At 46.2% G+C, this 23,224-nt stretch overlaps 3 protein-coding genes across 6 annotated transcripts in view; all 3 read left to right on the top strand.

Moving 5' to 3' along the window:
• The first annotated feature begins 1,479 nt into the window (after positions 1-1,479).
• LOC126991348 (protein RRP5 homolog) lies at positions 1,480-9,037 on the top strand. The gene is made up of 9 exons (XM_050850111.1): positions 1,480-1,968; positions 3,805-3,847; positions 4,018-4,155; positions 5,223-5,363; positions 5,673-5,790; positions 6,060-6,236; positions 6,677-6,857; positions 7,322-7,512; positions 8,966-9,037. The coding sequence occupies exons 2-7, from the start codon at positions 3,812-3,814 to the stop codon at positions 6,793-6,795; spliced, it is 729 nt and encodes a 242-aa protein (XP_050706068.1). The 5' UTR covers positions 1,480-1,968; positions 3,805-3,811; the 3' UTR covers positions 6,796-6,857; positions 7,322-7,512; positions 8,966-9,037.
• LOC126991347 (protein RRP5 homolog) lies at positions 7,273-11,412 on the top strand. The gene is made up of 5 exons (XM_050850110.1): positions 7,273-7,281; positions 7,352-7,512; positions 9,016-9,238; positions 9,826-10,696; positions 11,263-11,412. The coding sequence occupies exons 1-4, from the start codon at positions 7,273-7,275 to the stop codon at positions 10,615-10,617; spliced, it is 1,185 nt and encodes a 394-aa protein (XP_050706067.1). The 3' UTR covers positions 10,618-10,696; positions 11,263-11,412.
• Positions 11,266-23,224, top strand: part of LOC126991349 (protein RRP5 homolog) — a 12,561-nt gene continuing 602 nt past the window's right edge. Inside the window, exons 1-4 of one of the 4 annotated variants that reach the window (XR_007745434.1) lie at positions 11,266-11,412; positions 11,724-11,907; positions 12,546-12,891; positions 13,195-13,907. Coding sequence is in view for 3 of the 4 variants with exons in the window: in XM_050850112.1 (XP_050706069.1) it covers positions 12,754-12,775; positions 13,951-14,116; positions 22,859-23,057 (387 nt within the window). In the remaining variant the exon portion in view is untranslated. Of the gene's footprint in view, positions 11,413-11,723; positions 11,908-11,989; positions 12,006-12,545; positions 12,892-13,194; positions 13,908-13,950; positions 16,278-22,858 lie in introns of those variants that run through there. The other 3 variants (XM_050850114.1, XM_050850113.1, XM_050850112.1) reach the window with 3 other exon arrangements.

Below are 23,224 nucleotides of genomic sequence, written 5' to 3'. Positions count from 1 at the left end.
ACCGGATCAATTGAAGAATCGCCCCCCCAGAGTTCACAATTGAAGATTCGCCCCACCACCAACTCTGCCCAACTGAAGAATCGCCCCCAACTCTGCCCAACTGAAGAATTGCCCCCCAACTCTGCCCAACTGAAGAATTGCCCCCCAACTCTGCCCAACTGAAGAATTGCCCCCCAACTCTGCCCAACTGAAGAATTGCCCCTCAACTCTGCCCAACTGAAGAATTGCCCCTCAACTCTGCCCAACTGAAGAATTGCCCCTCAACTCTGCCCAACTGAAGAATTGCCCCTCAACTCTGCCCAACTGAAGAATTGCCCCTCAACTCTGCCCAACTGAAGAATTGCCCCTCAACTCTGCCCAACTGAAGAATTGCCCCCAACTCTGCCCAACTGAAGAATTGCCCCCCAACTCTGCCCAACTGAAGAATTGCCCCTCAACTCTGCCCAACTGAAGAATTGCCCCACCAGAGCGGTCTGGGGGGGGAAATTGTTCAATTGATCCCATATACCTCCTCCTCCTCCTCCTCCTTATCTTCCTCCTCTTCTTTTTTCCTCCTCTTCTTCCTCTTGTCGAGTCACGAAGAGGAGGAGGAGGGAAGGGCCGCAGGGATTTTTTTTACGATTTTCATTTATTTTGTTTTTGTTTACTTTCTTTTTCCTTCGTCTTCATCTTTTTCTTTTTATTCTGTTATTTTCTTTCTTTCCTTCCCTTTCTTCCTTCTCTTCCTTCTTTTTTCTTTCTCGTTCTAACACACACACACACACACACACACTCCATCCCATCATCTTTCCCTCCTTTCCTTCACTCATCCAAACACTCGTGTGTGTGTGTGTGTGTGTGTGTGTGGCCTATACGTATAAGACCAGTTGGTTGCTCACAACACGGAGCAATAACGATTGATTGATTGATTGATAGATAATTTACAGGTAAACAAAAATAAGGGAGAATTAAGGGAGGAATAATAATCATTTCCCTAGTGTTGGTCCTTGGAGAGTTGATTGCATTGTTTTGTTCTTATTTCAGTAATTATAAGACCTGTGAGCACATTGGAATGAAGTATCTAGGTTTGCATGATGTGTTTCCTCGTTAATATTGCTTTTGATCCCATCCCATGCGAGAATAAATCATTCATCTAAATTCTTTCACACATTATAGGTACAGTGGAACATGTGAACGACCCATAGATGTAAAAATGAAGATCTTACATGCAAATATCACTAACAACGGCCGTTTATTGAAGCCGAGGCCAGAGGAAAACAGATTCACTGGCTTTTGAACTGGAGCCACAGGCTTAATTAGGCCTCTTTCAGAGCATCATCTGTGAGTATCTGTGAGCATGAGGCAGCTGGCTCTGGACGAAGTGGATGCAGAGGACAGGAGATTTTGGCGACAACATACAAGAGTGGCCGATTTCAGCAGAGAAGAAGAAGACGAGGCCAGAGCCGCCGGGGGGTGACGGGCCGGGACGAGGGCAGTGATGAGGTAGTGTTGGAATGCAAGAAGTATGACAGGGAGAGAACGAAGATGATGCATGTGTTTCTGAGTGAGATGGGACGTGGAGTGAACGGGAGGACTGGAAGGGAGTGGATGGTGCTGCTGCTGGGGCTCAGTGGAGAGACGAGTGGACGAGTGATTGAGGCAGTGAAAGAGTTCTTGGAGGGCATGTGGCGTGCAAGATGTAGGGAATGATATCTTGCCCCGAGAACATAGACTTTCCGCATGTTTTCTTTTCTTTTCACGGGAGCTGCCGATACAAAGGCCTGGCTGGGGAGAAATCCCGCGCCACCTGTGACATCAAGATCAAGTAAACACCTGGGGGACATAAACACTGCCGATACAAAGGCCAAGCTTCCCGAACGACACCTGACCTGCCGTGTGTTCCTGTACGAGCCGTGTTTCCATGGCCTGCCAAGACCCATAACACACAAGGAACTGCTTCAGGGTGCCGGTGTGAAGCCGCAGGGAAAGGTGACTGCTGCCTGGGAGTGTGGGTGGACGGTATGCTTCAGAGAAGGGACTTGCAGGTGCGGGTGTGGGGTGGACTGTGTGCTGGGGATTGGCAGGTGTGGGTGTGGGGTGGACTGTGTGCTGGGGATTGGCAGGTGTGGGTGTGGGGTGGACTGTGTGCTGGGGATTGGCAGGTGTGGGTGTGGGGTGGACTGTGTGCTGGGGATTGGCAGGTGTGGGTGTGGGGTGGACTGTGTGCTGGGGATTGGCAGGTGTGGGTGCCGCAATGACTGGTGGTCCACCAGTCACCCACACCCAGTCCTCCTCACACCACTGGTGGGTGTGGATGTATGCCCGAGTGGACTGTGTGCCGCAGAGAGGGGAGGGACTGGTAGGTGTGTGTGCCGCAGTGACTTACTTACTTTGTTGAATCTCCGCTGCTTCCCACTGTCTCCTCTCCTCTTGTGCCTTGGAGACCATTTCCGTTGCCACCTGGCGTTGGTGGCTGGTCAGGTACTGTTGACAGCCGCTTGTCCAGGTGGTACAGTTGCGGAAATGAGTTCCTGCACCCACTGTGGTGTACCTTCCCTCCAGCCGGCAACGTTGCAGTAGTACTACTCAAGTGTTGCTGTGAATGAACGGTGTTCGTCGTGTTCGGGTGTGAGTGGCGGAGAGGCTCACTGCTTTTCAGGAAGTGTAAGGGAGGCTTTATTCATAATTATCCAGCCTAGGGAGCACCAAGTATTTCCACAGTGTCAGCATACAGTCCTGTTTTCTGGTTCTGAAGGTACGGAGTATCCAACCAGTGAGTCTTGGGGCTGTCGCTGTGATCTTGTCGTAGTGCAATGTGAAGGTGGCGTCATCACTCACATACACTCCAAGATCCTTGACGTGGTGTTTGATTTCGATGGTTTGCTGGTTGCAGATGTAACTTGTTGTGGTCTTCAGCTTCTGTAGTGGGCCATATCTAAGTGCTTCAAATTTGTCACTGGATAAATTCAGATTCAACAGGGACATAGGCAAAAATTGGTTTACTAACAGGGTGGTGGATGAGTGGAATAGGCTTAGCAGTCATGTGGTGAGTGCCAATACAATTGTCACATTCAAAAATAGACTGGATAAATTCATGGACAGCGATATTAGGTGGGGTTAGATACACGGGAGCTTAGGGTCAAAGGAGCTGCCTCGTACAGGCCTACCGGCCTCTTGTAGACTCCTGCGTTCTTATGTTCTTATGTTCTTATGTTTAGCAGCATGTTGTTCTCTTCTGCCCAAGCTATCACTCGGTCTAGGTCAGCTTGTAGCAGGGCAGTGTTACCGTGGGCTTGTACATGTTTAAGGATCCTCATGTTGTCTGCGAAGGATGTGGCTTGCGCATGCTGGAGGTCTTGGTCGATGTATTGTATCATGACCAGGAACAGTAGTGGTCCCAGCACCGAGCCTTGAGGAACGCCACTTTTGACTGGGCTGGGTCGAGATAAACTGCCCTGGACTGACACCTGTTGAGTTCGGCCTGTGAGGAAACTGTGGCTCCATCTTCCTAGGTTACCTACGATCCTTCACTGCCTCAAGTATTCCTCGGTAGTGCTTCAGTAGCTGTGAGAGACAGGAACAACCTCTCCTAAATCCGTGCTGTCCCTCGTTTAAGGCATTCTTCTTTTCTAGATGGTCGATGATGTCGCCCACTCACCCTCCGACCAATGGTGGGTGTGGTTACGGAATAGGGTGGACTGTGTGTCGCAGAGATAAGGATGACTGTAGTAGCCATAACATTGCTGGAAGGGTCGTGTGCATGATATTAATGTAACATTTTGTTGTGCTGTCATTATTACTACATCATATTACCTTGTCTTGCAGGGGAGCCATGACACAGTTGAAGCAGAAAGGCGACTTGTTTTCGGTGAGTGAGACAAATACCAAGTTTCTGCTGTTTTAGTTAGTCATTCACTTCTCTTGTTTCCGTCTCCATCTGGATATTTTTTTATATATACCTAGCCTTGTAATTTGATCACCATTATTACTGGTTAAGTTTGACGAGGAATATTCCAAACATATTTCTATTTATTTCAGGTCAAGGTAAAGAAGGAAAAGAAAGGCAGTAAAGGCAAGAAGAAGAAGCAGCAGGAGGGAGACAGAGAGGTCCATGTGAAGAAAACACCCAAGGCTGACCACTTGTCTGCCCTTGATGTCCAGCCGTTAACTTACAAGGTACAGGCTAATGCTCTGTTGGTACTTTTTTTATCATTCTTTTCCTTACTCTTCTGTCACTGTCTCATTTTTAATTTTTCATATCAGTGTCTGCATATTGAATAGACTTTGTTTGTGTGTATATCAGTTTTCTCTTTTTCCCGTGATGCAGTTTCATGAATCTCATTAATAATAATAATAATAGTCTGTGGATGGGGGATGGCTGTCTTCCCTTGCCGTTACAGCATTGGGAATAGTAAGGTTGTGGCAATGGATCAGTGTTGAAGAGACCACAGTAATGCAGATGGCTAACCCTGGAAATGACAGATTAAAATGTTTAGTGAGAGATGGAGGACAGAGTAGCAAAATAATGAGATGTAGCTGTATCCCTCTAGGCCAGGGGTTCCCAACCTTTTTGTTCCTCTGTACCCCTTGGGAAATTTAGGGAAAAAACCACGAAACTGTAATATTTTGATGTTATTTTTATAATGAAATCTGTATGTGTAAACTGACGATATAATTTAAGTTAAATAACAGTTTTGCTTACTAAAATGAGGAAATTGAAAAAACACGACATTGTGCAATATGAATGCAGATTACAACACCGTGTATTGTACAGTAGTGGTTATTCTCTCGGACCCAATGTACCCCCTGAAAAGTGCAAATGTACCCCTGGGGGTACATGTACCCCAGGTTGGGAACCCCTGCTCTAAGCCCTGATTAATAAAAGAAAAATTAGCATGAATGTAACATATTTTAACCCATCCGCTGCAATTGGCACGGATTTGGCTTTCAGTGGTAGCTTAGTAACGTATGCTCCCAGGTCTCTCTCTGGCTCTGTGGTGGATAGTGGAGTGTGTCCCATGTGGTATTGGTATACAGGATATCCCCTCCCAAGGTGCATGACTTACATTTTTCTTCATTGAATTTTAGCAGCCACTTTTTGTTCCATTCCTCTATCTTGGTGATGTCTTCTTGCAGGAAATCCCCAGTCAAGAGGTTAATGTCAGTTGTAAATCATCATTATATCCTATGGAGTATCATTTTCTTGTTTGGTTGTGTGTGTGTGTGTGTGTGTTCCCCTGCAGAGCCTGATGGTTGGCCAGGTGCTGCTGGGCTGTGTGTTGGAGGAGAGGGACTATGAGCTGGTGGTGAGTCTGCCCCATAAGCTGGTGGGCAGCATCAGCCTGGCAAACATCTCTCGGCCCTACACGGCTCTTCTGTCCAAGGTGAGGGTTGCCAAGGACAGTTTTACCTTAGTATTGCTGAGAATGGTCATGAGTTGTGTGAGTGACTGTGTACACTCATTGAGTTTTCTTGTATTGCCTTACAAATTATTTTATGTTTCATTTTGTTACTCTTTTCTTGCTCATTCTTGTGTGACACCTTGAATGTGCTCAAGTTCAAGGCTAAAATACACCAGCACAGTTTTTCCCCCTTTGATATGTCTATAAACATTTGTGTGTCATTGGAGTCTTTCTTTACACTCCACCACAGTGACCTGATCATTCATTTTTCTATTTATTTGTATTTTCCAGCTGAAGGATGATGAGGAGGGGGAGGAGGAAATCCAGGCCCTGCAGGAGCTGTATCAGCCAGGCCAGCATGTGGCGTGCAGTGTGGTGTCCATCGAGAAGGTCAACAACATGACCTGGGGTGAGCTGGCCTGCACACACACACACACACACACACACACACACACACACACATGGCATTAGACCTGTCATCATCATTCTCCTTCATCATCTTCTGTTTAACAACATACTTTCCCATAATCTTTCTGAGGTTTGACGGTCAATGATACACTTCCAATGATTTCTGTCCATTGCCTCAGCCTCTCCGGTGCCCAATGCTGCCAGACTTCAACATACTGCCTCCTGCACCAACCAGTAACCTTCAGTCCTCCTCTCCCTCCCTGTCCACAGTGAGTCTCACACTAATGCCCAATGAGGCGAACTTTGGCATCTCAGCATCGTGCCTGGAGAAGGGTCTGGTGCTGCCCTGTGCTGTGGCCAGCCTGGAGGACAAGGGCTATGTCATGGACACAGGCATTCCCAAGATCAAGGCAGCGTTCCTCAAGAGGGAGGACACGGATAAGGCTCGTAGGTGCCATAGATTGTTTTACGCTTATTTTTTCTCTCTCTCTCTCTTGGTGTTGTTGGCATATAAAGAGCAGCTTTGAATCATTTACAAGGACTGTGGCTTTATTAGAGTAAGCATTTTGTCATACTATTACTGTTTCATGCTTTGTACATTATAGTTTCTAGTACAATGAACAACAATATTTGCCAACTCTTCTTTCCTCAGTTTGTGTCCCCAAACTTTTATGTTTTAATCCCTTTGTTATGTCTCTCTTGCTCATCTTCTTTTTTAGCTGCTTTTTCTTTCTCTTCTTTTACTTCTTCTTTTGCTTTCTATTTTTCTTCTTTTTCTACTTTTCATTTACTGTCCTTATTTTCCCTCATGAGGTTGGATGGGCTATGTGTCTATCCCACTCTTAACAGTCATGTACTCTCTGCCTGACTGACACGCACCGTTGCAGACACTTGGGTGTGCAGTGTGTTACGCTGCGTCCTAACAAACATCTTTGGGAGGGACACCAAAGACAACCTGCGCCTGACCCTCAGTGCCAACCCCAAGGCTCAGCAACCCTGGACCTAAGCCACACCACCAATTTGGCACTCCTGCTCCCGGGCACTGCCGTCAACACTACCATCTCAAAGGTAGGCACTCTTGTCTAACTCCCTAATCAGCAATGTATCTATTTTCTTCCCCTTCAGGGCCAGACAGCTGCTGCACTACCAAGGCTGATATTATTATTATTATCATTATTATTATTATTATTATTATTATTATTATTATTATTATTATTATTATTCAAGTTACATATGAACTTCCATGTCAAAAACAGCCTGATATTAAAACATTGTTAGCCTGTCCCACCAAAACAGGTGAGTTGCAGTTATTCTGATACTGCATTGAGAGAATCAAGATCTAATTAAATTTAATGCATTTATTTGCAAGGATTTTAATATAGTACTCCCTTGAGCTGACTCCACACACACACACACACACACACACACACACAATAAATCTCATTGAAATAACACCTCCATTTTGTATGAATTTTTTTGGTACATGTCTTGCGTACTTATAGAGGGTCTACTGGATTCCAACCATTCCCCAGATACGAGGCGACGCGCTCACCCTCATGTAGGCGGGGCTGGATGGTGTGGTGAGCCCCCCGCACCTGGCCCAGCCCTTTGACCGGCTGCAGCAGTACGGCCTCGGAGGCAGCGTGAGGGGCAGGGTGCTGTACGTCATGCCCCTCAGCAAGGTGGTTCATCTCACCCTCCAGAAGAATGTCTGCACCACGGGGTGAGTACGGAATGCTGTCGCTGGTGTCAAAGCTTATTGATGTACTGCCTTATGTATGAGGCTTAAATAACTATATTGTTAGTTGAGTGTAGCATAGATCAGTTTTCATATCCTGACTTAACCTGTCCGCTGCAATTGGCATGGATTTGGCTTTCACTGGTATCCTGGTAACATAATAGTCCCAGGTCTTTCTCTGCCTCTGTGGTGGGTAGTGGAGTGTTTCCCATGTGGTATTGGTGTGCTGGATATCCCTTCACAGGTAGCCTGGTAACATAATAGTCCCAGGTCTTTCTCTGCCTCTGTGGTGGGTAGTGGAGTGTTTCCCATGTGGTATTGGTGTGCTGGATATCCCTTCACTGGTGGCCTGGTAACATAATAGTCCCAGGTCTTTCTCTACCTCTGTGGTGGATAGTGGGGTGTTTCCCATGTGGTATTGGTGTGCTGGATATCCCTTCACTGGTAGCCTGGTAACATACACTCCCAGGTCTTTCTCTGGCTCTGTGGTGGATAGTGGAGTGTTTCCCATGTGGTATTGGTGTGCTGGATATCCCTTCACTGGTAGCCTGGTAACATACACTCCCAGGTCTTTCTCTACCTCTGTGGTGGATAGTGGAGTGTTTCCCATGTGGTATTGGTGTGCTGGATATCCCTTCACTGGTAGCCTGGTAACATACACTCCCAGGTCTTTCTCTGCCTCTGTGGTGGATAGTGGAGTGTTTCCCATGTGGTATTGGTGTGCTGGATATCCCTTCACTGGTAGCCTGGTAACATACACTCCCAGGTCTTTCTCTGCCTCTGTGGTGGATAGTGGAGTGTTTCCCATGTGGTATTGGTGTGCTGGATATCCCTTCACTGGTAGCCTGGTAACATACACTCCCAGGTCTTTCTCTGCCTCTGTGGTGGATAGTGGAGTGTTTCCCATGTGGTATTGGTGTGCTGGATATCCCTTCACTGGTAGCCTGGTAACATACACTCCCAGGTCTTTCTCTGCCTCTGTGGTGGATAGTGCAGTGTTTCCCATGTGGTATTGGTGTGCTGGATATCCCTTCACTGGTAGCCTGGTAACATAATAGTCCCAGGTCTTTCTCTGCCTCTGTGGTGGGTAGTGGAGTGTTTCCCATGTGGTATTGGTGTGCTGGATATCCCTTCACTGGTAGCCTGGTAACATAATAGTCCCAGGTCTTTCTCTGCCTCTGTGGTGGGTAGTGGAGTGTTTTCCATGTGGTATTGGTGTGCTGGATATCCCCTCCCAAGGTGCTTGACTACATTGTTCTTCATTGAATTGTAGCAGCCACTCTTTGTTTCATTCCTTTAGCTTGGTGATGTCTTATGTAGGAAATCTGCAGCCAAGGGGTTAATAGCTGAGATGCTTCACCAAATGCATGCATGTCAGTTGTACATAATGCCACCACCATGACTGGAATCTATAATGGTTATGTTTTTGTGTTTTTAGCCTTGCCAAGGACCCCAGGGATGGACATGAGATTGGAGTCATCGTTCAAGAGGCGGAGATCTACAAGTCCTCGCCAGTGGCATATTCCTGAGTTTAGGCGGCAAGGCTCGAGGGTTTTGCTCGGCCAACCACATTAGCGACAACACCAAGGTCCTCATGCACATCAACCGAGACTTCCGGGTGGGCAAGAAGGTCCCGTGTCGCCTCCTCAAGTACAACCACATGGACCAACTCTTCATTGTCACACTGCAGAAGTCTGTCTTCGAGCGGCAGGTGAGTGGATTACTAGTGGGACTTAGACTGCCATTATTCAGTGCCTTTGCCTTTCTTTGATTAGCAGGCTTTTTTATCTCTCTCTCTCTCTCTCTCTCTCTCTCTCTCTCTCTCTCTCTCTCTCTCTCTCTCTCTCTCTCTCTCTCTCTCTCTCTCTCTCCCCCCCACACACACACACACACACACATGATCTGCTTCCTTTACTGATAATAAAAGACAGACAGTCCGGACGCAAGGAATTTCTTTCATATATAGTTAAGGTATTGGGTTTAGGGGGAGTGGAACCACTAACCACTTGTTCAGTATGTTACTTGGTCTTAAATGGACTTTGGAATTTATTGCAGTGAATTGAAGGGATATCATTTGTTTTATTTATTTATTTTTGCATGATGTCATATTATGGGTCTCAGTAATAGTAATATCACACTATACCATGACTGACATATCATTCTCATTAAGCTCATTGCTTTGTGAATTCAAGGCATATTTTTTTTTTTTCAATATATATTCCCTAAATGTCCTCTCCTGTATTTCAGTAATAATAATAATAGTATCTGCATTCTATAAGTGACACTCCTCTTGTTCAGTTCATTGCCTACAGTGAGCTGCAGCCCGGGCAGGTTGTGCAGGCCACCGTCAACAGCTACGACAGCAACGGCGCACGGCTGGCGGTGAGCAAGCTGATGAGTGGCCACGTGCCCTCACTGCACCTCACGGACGGCCCCATGAAGCACCCCGAGCGAAAGCACATCGTGGGGGACCAGGTCACCGCCAGAGTGCTCAAGGTCAACTCCAAGAGACAGCACCTTCTCCTGACCCTCAAGTCCCAGCTGGTTACAGCCAAGGAGCCCATTCTTACCGAGTACTCGCAAGAGGCGGAGAACACTCTCACCATCGGCTACGTCATCAAGGTGCTGCCGCAGGGCCTCCTCGTGAAACGACGTGAAAATGACGTGAAAGGCTTCGTCCCCAGGTCGCAGGTCGGCATTGAGTCGGGCATGAGTCTAGCCTCGGCATTCCACGAGGGACGAGTCGTTCGCTGCAGGGTCCTCAAGGTGTCCCCCGAGAAGCAGAACATCACCCTCAGTCTCCTGGTTGACAAGGACGTTCAGCCATTGAGTGGGGTGCCCAAGTCAGCGAGGAAGGTTGAGGTGCGAGCAAGAGTCAGGTGTGTGGTGGACGAGGTGAGGACGCACGCTATCACAGTCACTGTCCTGCCCCACAACGTCGAGGCTTCCATACCTGTCCACCACCTCTCGGATGACCCGAGCAAGTGCCAGCTGCTGAGGGAGGTGCTGAAGGAAGGGGACGAGATCATGAATGCCGTGGTGTTCAGCAAGGTGCCCGGCTCACCCATCACCCTCACTCTCAAAAATTGAGAAGGATGCCTCTCAGGATAAGGCCAAAGAGGGGGTGGAGCAAGGGGCCGACAGCTCTCCCAGCGAGGACAGCCGCGAGGTGGGTGATGCCATGTACTATTGTTCCACATACACAACCTTTATTTGATTTTTTAGGTGATTTTATTTTATTATTATCATTATTTTTTTTTACGTTTCAGCTCATGGCGCTCGTAGATTTTCTTGATGGAGATTTATGGACATACGATTACACACACACACACACACACACACACACACACTGTTACACATAGGTATCTAAAGCAGTGGTTCCCAACATTCTTCCACTCACGACCCTACTCACAAAATCCTGAAGCCCACACAACTCCCTGAGATCAGTGGCTTGCCTTGCACAATTTTTTAATGCACCAATACCCAGGTCTGACATGCTCCTCATATAACCTGATGTTCCCTCTCAGCACTCAGCACCAGCAGCATAAGAGCATGGAATATACAGTGCCCTCTCGAGTTTCACGCTATCCGAGTTTCGCGGTTAGTCCTAAATTCTTACCATCCCGACTTTCACGCATTATCACCTATACGCCATGGTGTACTTGGCGTATAGGATAATCTGGCCCTGAATATATCTTGATTCAAAGTTCAAACAGTGTTGTCTTCCCCTCCCAGGAGATGAAGGCCAGTGAGGGTGATGAGGTGGAAGGTGAGGTGAGCGGTGCCAAGCCTTGCCTCACACTGGGAACAGGCTTTGTGTGGGAAGTTCCCGACACGCCGGAGTTCATGGACTCCTCAGACGGTGAGGACCAAGACATGCCAAAGGTTTGTACTGATTGATTCTGTCCTATAAAGTGAAATTGATCTCCTGTTGATGTGTGTTGTTTTTCCAGGGGTCTGTTTACTACCAAGATGAGTCTCCCTTGTAGATATGTTCCTTTAGGTTCATGCTGCCCTGTACCTCCATCCTAGTTGTTATCCTGAGGCATGTCCCTTCCTCCTAACACTAACAGAAAGAGGATAAGAGATGAAGGGGTCTGTTTACTACCTTATAACTATGTGCATTTAGGTTCATGCTGCCCCATAGCTCACTCCCCTATGTTATCCTGAGGCACCTTTCTCTCTATGACTAACAGAAGAAAGAGAGGAGAATGCGGAAGTCAGAAATAATAGCCCAGTCCAAGGAGGAGGAGCAACAGTTCTCGCGGCTGGAGGAGGGGCGGGCGCTCGCCACAGTCAGCCATGGACTTTGAGACCATGCTCCAGGGTAGTCCAAACTCATCAGCCGTGTGGATACAGTTCGTCAGTTTCCACCTTGAGGTACTAATGCAAGAGTTAGCCGGCACTGTCTTTCCTTTCATGAGTAAAAAAAAATTAGAATTTGCTACAGCTCATCAGTTTCCAGTTTCCACCTTGAGGTACAGCTTCCCAATGCAAGAGTTAAGCAGTGCCTCCATTCTTTCTTTCCTTTTGTAAGTAAATTCTAGAAGCACTTTCCTCTGTGTGTGTGTCTCCCTATCTATAACAGTCTCTTTCAGGAGGAGACCCTCAACACAGCTCTCACATTAAAGTACATTCTTCATTTTCTTCTTTCCTTTCCCTTCCTTAATTCTTCCTTTCATTCTTCCCTTTCCTTCATTTTTCACTTCTTTCTTCCCTTCCCTTCCCTTCATTCTTCATTTTCTTCTTTCCTTTCCCTTCCTTTATTCTTCCTTTCATTCTTCCCTTTCCTTCATTTTTCACTTCTTTCTTCCCTTCCCTTCATTCTTCATTTTCTTCTCCCCTTCCTTTCCCTTCATTCTTCCCTTTTTCCTCCCTTCCCTTTCCTTCCATCAGTGGATCGCTGCTTTTTATTTGGACAGCAAGTTGTGAAAGAAAGAGTTACCAATAAAATGAATAGGAAAAATTTGCCCTGGATTATTGGGCAGCATAGTGAAGCTGTGTTGGCATGTCCCCAGAGTGCCGAGGTGGACAAGGCCAAGGCAGTGGCACGGCGAGCCCTGCAGGTGATGGACGCACAGGAGGAGGAGGAGCGCCTCAACGTGTGGACAGTGCTGCTGAGGCTGGAGGTGCTCTACGGCGGACCAGAGTCTGTGGCCGAGGCGTACCGGGAGGCGCTGGCCACTAACGACCAGCTCAAGGTCCACCTGGCCATGGCCATGGTATATGCTGAGAGCGAGAATCCCTGGTAACATACACTCCCAGGTCTTTCTCTGCCTCTGTGGTGGATAGTGCAGTGTTTCCCATGTGGTATTGGTGTGCTGGATATCCCTTCACTGGTAGCCTGGTAACATACACTCCCAGGTCTTTCTCTGGCTCTGTGGTGAATAGTGGAGTGTTTCCCATGTGGTATTGGTGTGCTGGATATCCCTTCACTGGTAGCCTGGCAACATACACTCCCAGGTCTTTCTCTGCCTCTGTGGTGGATAGTGCAGTGTTTCCCATGTGGTATTGGTGTGCTGGATATCCCTTCACTGGTAGCCTGGTAACATACACTCCCAGGTCTTTCTCTGGCTCTGTGGTGGATAGTGGAGTGTTTCCCATGTGGTATTGGTTTGCTGGATATCCCTTCACTGGTAGCCTGGTAACATACACTCCCAGTCCCAGGTCTTTCTCTGCCTCTGTGGTGGATAGTGGAGTGTTTCCCATGTGGTATTGGTGTGCTGGATATCCCCTCCCAAGGTGCATGACTTTACATTTTTCTTCATCGAATTGTGGCTGCCACTTTTTGTTCCATTCCTGTAGCTTGGTGATGTTGTAGAAAATCTGCAGTCAAGGGGTTAACTCTATCTTATGTCCTTAGCAATAGCCTTCAATAAGCTTCTGGTGCTAATGGCGTTGTGTCCCTCCAGGAGGCCGAGAGGGTGTACTTCAACATGTCCAAGAAGTTCAGTCAGGAGCTGAGTGTGTGGGTGAAGGCGGGACTCTTCTTCTTCAGTCACATCATGGCTGGGGAGGGACGTCGCTTCTTTGAGCGGGCGCTGCGCTCTCTCGACAAGAAGGACCATGAGTCACTCTTCCTCACTCAAAGCTGTCACTTAGTTTATCCAGCCTTCCAGTGCATTTTGTCACCTCAAAGCCCCATGTAGTGCACTCCTTGGGGCCTTGTCATCAGCCTTCTTCACACCAAGGCTACAGCTCCTAGGAATACTTTGTTGTCTTCTACACTAGACTTTATGTACCATCAAGACACCCTTCCTGAAACTTAGCTTTCTTTTGGCCACTCTTCTAAGCTCTGTTTTATAGGAGCAGTGATTAGCAGGCTTTTTTTTTTTTTTCCCCTTGAGCTGCTTCCTTTATCGTAAAAAACATTAAAACTCCTGACTGAGGCTTTATCTAAGGGCCTCATTTCTCACATTGCAGATGTGGAGCTCATCAACCGGTTTGGCCAGCTTGAGTTTCGCTTTGGGGAGACCGAGTGCGGTCGGACCACGTTTGAGTCCCTCCTCAGCACCTACTGGAAGAGGTTGGACATCTGGAGTGTCTACGTGGACCTGCTCACCAAGGCCAAGGACACTGAGGGGGCAAGGTGAGGCTGGTGTGATGTAACCGTGGGTGTCATTCTTGGTCTATATATTCTGCTGAGGCCAAGGCTAAAGGGACAACTTTTACATGGAGGCTTTTTGTCAAGGGGCTATGTTATTCCTCAGTGAAAAGTTTTATGGGGACGATCAACTTGGACAAGAATACAGTGGGGTAGTCACAATAACATGGTCTTGTTGGGCATCATTTTTGCTCTATAGATTCTGCTGAGGCCAAGGCTTGAGGGACAACTTTTACATGGAGGCTGTTTGTCAAGGGGCTATGTTATTCCTCAGTCAAAAGTTGTATGGGGACGATCAACAAGAATATAGTGGGGTAATGACATGGTCTTGTTGGGCATCATTTTTGCTTTATAGACTTGAGGGCATAGCTGGGCATGATAACAGAAAACCTTATTCCCGATAACCGTTAACTGATAATGAAAAACCTTAATGTCGATAACTGATATTCGTTAACTAGAGACACAAATATAGGCGATAACCGATAACCGATACCCGATATAAATCCACAATTCCGATACTAGCTAGCGATAAGTCCGATAGATTGATTGATTGATTGATAGTTTATTGTTGCAGGTAAACAACAAGGGAGAAGGGAGGAACATGCCATCCCAACCCCCAGGCAGGACAGAGTGTGATTATACAACTATTAATACATGTGGAGGTAGCACCATGAAACTAAAAAGATACAATGGTAGGAAGGAAAGCACAACAAGGGAGGGGGCGGTACCTCCCCCTGGACAATAAGACAATAAAATGTGGGGACGGAGAACATTGCCCAAGCACTAGATGGGAATGAATACAGAGATAGAGTAAATACTAGTCCTTAAAGTAAAATGGTGAAAACGATATTATATTGATATTTCAGATAGAACAACATTGATGAATTCAAATTTTCATTATCTGTATTTTAGGAAACTTACAAAACCTTAAAACCACACGTTGACACGTACATATGGACGTTAATACTAGAAATGCCTGAACCGGTGTCGTGTTATTTGGCGTCCCCACCGTCAAAAATTGTTTACAAACACTGGTCTCTCGTGAACGGTGCATGCTCAGACCAGCAAGCATAGACCTGTACAGTCTCACAAAGCTTTTAAACTGTAAGTAAGGGTTGTTGGAAGGCTGAATCAGACATATAGTACAACTACCACCATCCTCGCTGTTTCTAGGATGACACTCTGTACGAGTTGTATTTATATGTACAAAGTGTACGTCGTTCTAGAAACAGCGAGGATGGTGGTACTGTATGTTTGATTCAGCTTTCCAGCAACTCTTAATGTGTTAAAAAAGCATTGTGAGACTGTACAGGGCTACACTTAATGGTTTGAGCATGCGCAGTTCATGAGAGACCAGTGTTTGTACACAAAAGCGCCAGCTTTTGACGATGGGACACCAAATAACACAACACCGGGTGCCTTCAATACCATGACATGCTCACCAACGAATATGGAATATCAAATTTGAGGCAGTGAATAATCATTTTTGGGGCAAAGTTAAATGATTTTGCTCAATGATGTATTGATTTTTGAGTAGCATAAAAAATAATAACCTAGTGTTTTAATTTTCATGACCTAAGCATGAAATCTCATCACCGAAGCTATTTCATACCCCGAAGTTTTTTCATACAACACCGGGCCACGCATGCGCAGTAAGGAGACAAAAAAATTTTCCTGAGAGGCGGAAAAAAAGTAGCGATTATCGCTAGTTTGGTTACAAAAGTAACGAAGATACCGATATATATTTAAATAAGTAGCGGATGGTCGATAATCCGATTTTGTTATCAGCGATAAAGTATCGCGATAACTTATTGCGATAACGCCCAGCTATGCTTGAGGGACTGTACATATGGACTACAATCTAGAGGCAAATGCAGGATACTCACTAAGCACAGCTGAAAGAACATTATATTTGTAATGGATACTGCTTGTGTTGTTTTATTTTTACAGGTTGTGCCGGTGCGAAGGCCTGACTCTCCAACGGGTCATCTGTACAGCAAGAGCAAGAGCAAGAGAGAGGCCAAAACAAACCCCGCCATTTAATTTATTTCTTGTTTTTTCATTTTTTTCACGTGTTGTATGAATGGTGGATGAAACATGTGGAGGCTGTGGAAGAGGAGAAAATAGGGGGAGAAAAGTGGCAGGGCTGGGGAGGGAGAGATGGGAACTGGGGAGAAAATTTTTCGAGGGGGGCCAGAAGGGAGAAGGAGGGTAGGGAAGAGGTATTTGGACTGGGGAGGAAAGGAAGGCAGGGAGGACAGAATGGGGAGGATGAGGAGGGAAGGGAAGATGTATTTTGACTGGGGAGGAAAGGAAGGCAGGGAGGACAGAATGGGGAGGAGGAGGAGGGAAGGGAAGATGTATTTTGACTGGGGAGGAAAGGAAGGAAGGGAGAGCATGATTCGGGGAGGAGGAGGGAAGGAAGATGTATTTTGACTGGGGAGGAAAGGAAGGAAGGGACAGCATGATTGGGGGAGGAGGAGGGAAGGAAGATGTATTTTGACTGGGGAGGAAAGGAAGGAAGGAGAGCATGATTCGGGGAGGAGGAGGGAAGGAAGATGTATTTTGACTGGGGAGGAAAGGAAGGAAGGAGAGCATGATTCGGGGAGGAGGAGGAAGGAAGATGTATTTTGACTGGGGAGGAAAGGAAGGAAGGAGAGCATGATTGGGGAGGAGGAGGAAGGAAGATGTATTTTGACTGGGGAGGAAAGGAAGGAAGGGAGAGCATGATTGGGGGGGAGGGAGGAAGGAAGATGTATTTTGACTGGGGAGGAAAGGAAGGAAGGAGAGCATGATTGGGGGAGGAGGAGGGAAGGAAGATGTATTTTGACTGGGGAGGAAAGGAGGAAGGAGAGCATGATTGGGGAGGAGGAGGGAAGGAAGATGTATTTTGACTGGGGAGGAAAGGAAAGAAGGGAGAACATGATTGGGGGGAGGGAGGGAGGGAAGGAAGATGTATTTTGACTGGGGAGGAAAGAACATAGGGAGCCTGCAAGAGGCCTTATGGCTTACACAGGGCAGCTCCAGATTCCCTCCCACTGCCACCTGTCGTCCATGTAGCTATCCAGTCTACTCTTAAAACAAGCTATCGTCCCTGCACTAACTATGTGATTGCTGAGTCTATTCCATTCCCCCACCACCCTACTACTAAACCAATGCTTGCCTATATCTCTCCTAAATCTATACTTTTCTCATTTAAATCCATTACTGCGAGTTCTATCCTGCTGGCTAATTCTCAGTACTTTACTTATATCGCCTTTGTTGTAACCCTTGACCCATTTGAATACTTCTATCAGATCTCCCCGCACTCTTCGTCTTTCTAGTGAATAAATGTAAGTTTAGATGTTTCAGCCTATTTTGATATGGGTGGTTCCTCAGCCCCTGAATCATCTTGGTCATCCTCCTCTGAACTGATTCTAGCAAGTTGATGTCCATTCTGTAGTGTGGGCACCAAAACTGGACAGGATAATCTAAGTGTGGCCTAACTAACGCTAAATAGAGTCTGAGGGTGACCTCTGCACTATGCACTGTTGGTTACCGTCCTGTTAATAAAGCCTAATAATACCCTGTTAGCCCTATTCTTCGCACTAATACATTGCTTCCTTAGTTGTAGGTCAGAGTTCACTAACAGTCCTAAATCCCTTTCACACTCTGCTCTACCTATGGAGTCTAAACTATACCCATGTAATGGGTTGCGTGTTCCTAAACTAAGTACGTTACACTTGGTGATGTTAAAATTCATCTGCCATTTCTCTGACCAAGCTGACAGTTTGTTGAGATCCTCCTACAGTGCTCTAGCATCCTCCCCTGTCCTAATAGTGCATCCCATCTGCAAATTTACCTATGTCACTAGTTATCCCATTGTCTATGTCATTGATGTAGATAATGAATAAAAGCGGGTCGTTCACACGCGCCACCGTAGCACGCTCCGCATACGATACATTTGATACATTTAGATCCTGCGTCAGTAGCACGCGGGGCCCCGGAATTCGTGCAGCAGTAGCACGCCCCCCAATGGTGTCTCCCGACGTGCCGTAGAAGCACACCCTCGCAATTTAAATGATGTGCCTTTGAAGTCCGGTTGTCAGCAACTGAGGGGCCAGCATTTCACTCATCACGCCTACATCGTCGCATCCCCTTACCGCTGTCTCGCCACTCTGGCCGGAGATATCTGGTTTCAGGTCCCGCTGGACTGCTAGTGCAGCGCTCCGCATGGGGCGTCAACAATTACGATCAAAGCTCGATAAGAATCCTCGATACACTTTTTCAAAAGTCGTTGTGAATGAGTGAGTCTTGATTGCTTTCGTGAATAGCCTTCTGATGTTTCTTTGAAGTTTGACGCGAATCGACATCCAGGTCCTTGGCACCCTGCACGCTGTTGAGTTTATTGGATTGAACGCCACACCTTTCATGATCGAACCTCGTATTACTATTATTGGTATTTTATTCATTTATTTATTTATATGTTACCATACTTTACCAATTTGAAGAGCCTGGCTCTATCTATGTTAAAATGCCATCTCCCATCTATCGGACGAGCTGGCTTTGTCTGTCGTCGTCGTCGGCATTGAGGAAAGGAATGAGTTACCATTCGCTGTATTGTCAGTAAATTTACTAATGAGATTATGGAGTCCACCGTCAACGTCATTGATCATTGGTATCAGGTATAACCCAGCACTGGGCCAAAAAACTAAGCCTTGAGGGACACCACTACGGCCAAGCGTCCATTCTTGAATCAAATCCATTGCTCACCACTCTTTGCTGTTAGTTACTTAACCAACGTGCGGTCATTGGTGTAGTTTACTCTCAATATTCTGAACATCGAGATAGACTACGTCCAGTGATTACGTCATAAACAGTGACGAGGTCATTTTAAAAGGTCACTAGGTTCGATAAGCAGAAACTCTTGTTACGCAAGCCATGTTGAAAATCCTTTATTACCAAGTGACTTCCATGGTAATTTACAAGGTGCCTCTAATTATGCTCTCGAGTGGCCTCCCTACAACTGAAGTTAGATTGATGGGCCTGTAATTACCTGGTTCTCCTTTCTTAACACATTTTCCAATCTTGACGAAAGGGCATAATGAATCTGGTTGTGACCGGTCGTGAAAGAAGAGAGTACGACACATTTCTCACGATGTTTTCTTCCGTCGTTGACAAGTTTATGGAATAAGTTACCCAGTGAGATTGTCCTTTCTGCAGACATTTCTACATTTAAGTCTCGTGCGAATGTCTTTTTGAAACCGTCATTTTATTTTTCCTCCTTTTGGCTTTGACTGGCCAGTTTGGACTATTCATTGCCTTCGCTTTTCTCCAGTACCTTTTGGTATTGTTTGTAGTTCAACTTGTTGTATCTGCACCCTGAAGGGAGGCTTTGCTAGTTCATAATAGAAATACTAATACACACCTCATGAAATCTAGCCAAGCTTCATCTACATTGGATCCTCTGATAATCGCATTTTGTTCATTTACGTCGAATCTCAGCGCAATTTTCCCCTTTGGCAAGTTACACCATTATGAGCTCTCCTCTACCACAACATTACTGACTAGATTATTATTTTATTTTTGTTTTTATATATCTTTCCTGTCCAGACACTTCCCACGCGTGTGCCTCATCTCCCTTTTCCTCGTACGCCAGGTATGCATATCGCTTTCTTCCTTTCTTGAGTCGTAAATATCATCCCCATACATCCACGTCCACGTGCCCATCGTGTACTTCCGCATCACTTGAGGACCCAGTTTCTACCCTGCCGGTCGCATGGCCGGTCTTCGGGCCCTTATCATTTTTCTTTTCTTAGCGCACCTGATGTGTTCTGCCTCATTGCTTGAGGTCCCAGTATCCTCTCCACCTGTTGCCCAGCAGGCCCGTAGACCCCAACGGTCTGTCCTGGTGAGAAGACCCAACCTTGTTTTTTGCGCGCCCCGTACTTACGTCTTCATCTGTGGATTCATCGATTCAGTCTCTTACCCGTCTGCCTCAAGGAGGTGTCTCGAGCCCTCATGGCCCGCCCGACGGGAAGAGGCCCTTTCTTGCGCGCCCACTACGTGTCTCCTCATTTAAGGCCGAGTCCTTGATATTTGTGTTTGCGCAACGCGCCCAAGATCACGTCCAATATGTATTTCCTCGCCAATCAAGGACCCTGTGTCTTCTCCGTCTGCCTCATGGCGTATTGGGCCAGTGTGGTCCACCCTGACGGAAAGCCGTGAAGTGTTTTCCTCGCGCTCATAACGTGTTTCCTCATTTGCGGCCCCATGACTGTTGTCACGTGCCATATCTCGTCGAGGCTGATGATCACGTTCATCCCTTACCCACAGCTTCATGCGATCCTCTACTATTGTTGCAAACAAGTGTGTTAACTCCTCTCCAGCCACAGGGCCGACGGGGATGACGACCCCCGTAGGGTCTGTCGGCTCCGGTGCCTCTTCCACACTTGCCTCACAGCGGTTATTATAATCTATATAACACGCCCCGACTGAGCGGGTAAGCCTTCTTTACTCAACACTCGAGTCTAACGTTCGTAACAAAAATGCTGTTTACGTGAGAACTTGATTGATCTCCTTATTGACCTTTGCAAGTAGCTGACGTGAGGGGCGGAAGGGTCTGCCTCATAGATCTTAGGAAAGGAAGTTTGAGACGTACCTTGAATCAGCTCCTTGATGCTAGTAGACTCCATGGCTGGCCCTTCCTCCTTGCCTTCCTCAAATTCCAGACTTTCCTCTCACATATGTTAATTTTTCTTCCTCCGTGATGTATGTCTCTCTCTCTCTCTCTCTCTCTCTCTCTCTCTCTCTCTCTCTCTCTCTCTCTCTCTCTCTCTCTGTTCTAATCATTCCTTCTTTATTTAGTTCTGTTTTATTTATATTTATCCTCATCGTCTCCTCTGTTTTATTTCCCTTTACTTACCTTAATCTCTCTCCTCACTTTCCTCCTCTCATACGTACATCCTTCTCGGTAAATCCTTTTCACTGTATCGTATATATAGTTCCATTATTTGCTTGTTTCCCTTCCTCCTCATCTCTTAACGTATAAACGAGGCTTACGGCAGAGAAATCCTAAGGCACAGTGACCTATTCTTACGTATATTAAAGTACGTTAACACACTGTTATCTCCACCTTTATCAAGGTGTGTGTATTTCTCCTTGCAGCCCCGGGCACTAAGGCTGTATTTGGCTGCCGGACTTATCACAGGGACCCCATCTGCATAGAAAGGCGCCATTATTCAGCCAGTTAACCCGAGAGTCCTGCCTTGCCTCTGCCCCCTACCGCCCCTCTTCGTCTCCCTTCACCAGCCCGCTTGCCCCCTCAGTGCTGGCCTCATTTCTCCCCACAACCCCTCTCTGCATGCTCTTTTTTCCTCCTTTTCTCTAAGATTCGTATTATTTAGCAAAGGAAATAATAGAGAAAAAAGCCTATCAAGCGTGGATGACTGATGATCATTGCAGCGAGTACGCGTATATTTCACGTGTGTTTCAGGCGAGAGGATCAACGTGTTTGTTTCATGTATGATTAGTGGAGCTTCAACGCTTCAATCGTGTCGCGCGCCTTGGCTCATGAATTCGTCAAGCCGCGTTGATGAAATATCGATGCTGGCGTGAATCCTGTTTTGTTACGTGGGATAACATTCAGGAGTGTTCGTTGGTTCCTTTTTATCGAAGATGATCTGTTTCTCTTCTCGTGAATCTGACAAGCCGCAAAGATGAAACATCAAAGGCGACGTAAATTCTATTATTTAGGAATGAAATATTGAGGCTCTTTTAAGTTTATTTTGCTCCTTTCTGCATGGCATCAGGTCTCTATACAGGTCATTTGCATATTTCTACATGTATTGGACAGTGCGCCTGATTCATGGTTGTGGTAAAAAGTGGTTGTGTTAACTCCTGAGCCGAAGTAAGCTGAAACGCGTTTGATATGGAATGAAGTCAACTGAGAGGAGTTCCCTTCACCCACCAGGAAGTGTTCAACAATGCCAAAGAACTTCCAGTGATAAATGTCAACTGCGTGATGAACAAAATCCATCCACATGAAACAGTTATTTTTTTTTTAATTTTATGGTAGAACTAATGTTATGCTCTTTCTCTGTGTGTGTGTGTGTGTGTGTGTGTGTGTGTGTGTGTGTGTTTTAGAGAAAACGCTTGAGTGCTACTAAAAATGTTATGCACTGACTCATTCCTAAATTAATAATGCAACTACTGCTATCACTATCGAATAAATCTTGCAGCTCTAGCGACTAAGTCTTCAACGCTCTTGACCCTTTCAAGATGTAAAGTCTCTCAAGAAACAAAGAAACGAACAAAAAGACCATATTTTGCTGCTTAGTTCCTTACCGTGTAGGATCCTGGGGCTGTGCGTTTGTTTAAGCATCAAGTTATAATGTTTATCTGGGAATGATATCAACTGAAGAAGCAAAAAAAGATCTTTGCTAACTGTAAAATCATAAAGTAAGTTACATTATCTGTCTTCCTTCTATCTGGAACTATTATGAATCTAGGGAACAAAATGAAATTCTTACTGAACTACAAAAGGGGTGTGGGAACGGAGGAATGGGTATTGAAATTAAGGGTATTGGATGATTACTTAGGAAAGGGAAAGTTGGTGGCATACGCTTGAGTGGTCGTGGCAACGGTGTTCAGCCGTTTCATTGACCCTTGAGCATGTTATGTATGGGTAAGAACCCAGAGCTACAGAGCAAGTGTAACATCCGGATTATCACAGTTTATCTTCCCCAGGTACCCATTTATCGACCAGCTCAAAAGGGAGGATGAACAGCGAGCAGACTGGGCTGCGGTCGACCATCAGGCCCCATCAAGAAAGCCTACCGGCGCCATAGGCAGCATTACTCAGGGAACATATGCCAGTTTGCACGCACCATTACAGTTCATACTCACATCAGAAAACAAATATTCGCGTATGATGATTACTCTCTAAATACGTAGAAACCGATTGACATTATTTCGGGAACATGCCTTCGGTTGTGAGTACTAATTGGAACGGTGCGTACAAACTGGCAAACATGCTTTTGTGTTGGTGTAAGCCTTGTGGAACACCTGAATATCTAAAGCCTGAAATAAAGTGTTGGTCATAAATCTGGCGCA

Source organism: Eriocheir sinensis, unplaced genomic scaffold (genome assembly GCF_024679095.1).
Source record: "Eriocheir sinensis breed Jianghai 21 unplaced genomic scaffold, ASM2467909v1 Scaffold263, whole genome shotgun sequence".
Classification (NCBI taxonomy): domain Eukaryota; kingdom Metazoa; phylum Arthropoda; class Malacostraca; order Decapoda; family Varunidae; genus Eriocheir; species Eriocheir sinensis.
The sequence above is the reverse complement of the archived record's forward strand: the minus strand, read 5'-3'. Positions and strand labels throughout refer to the sequence as shown.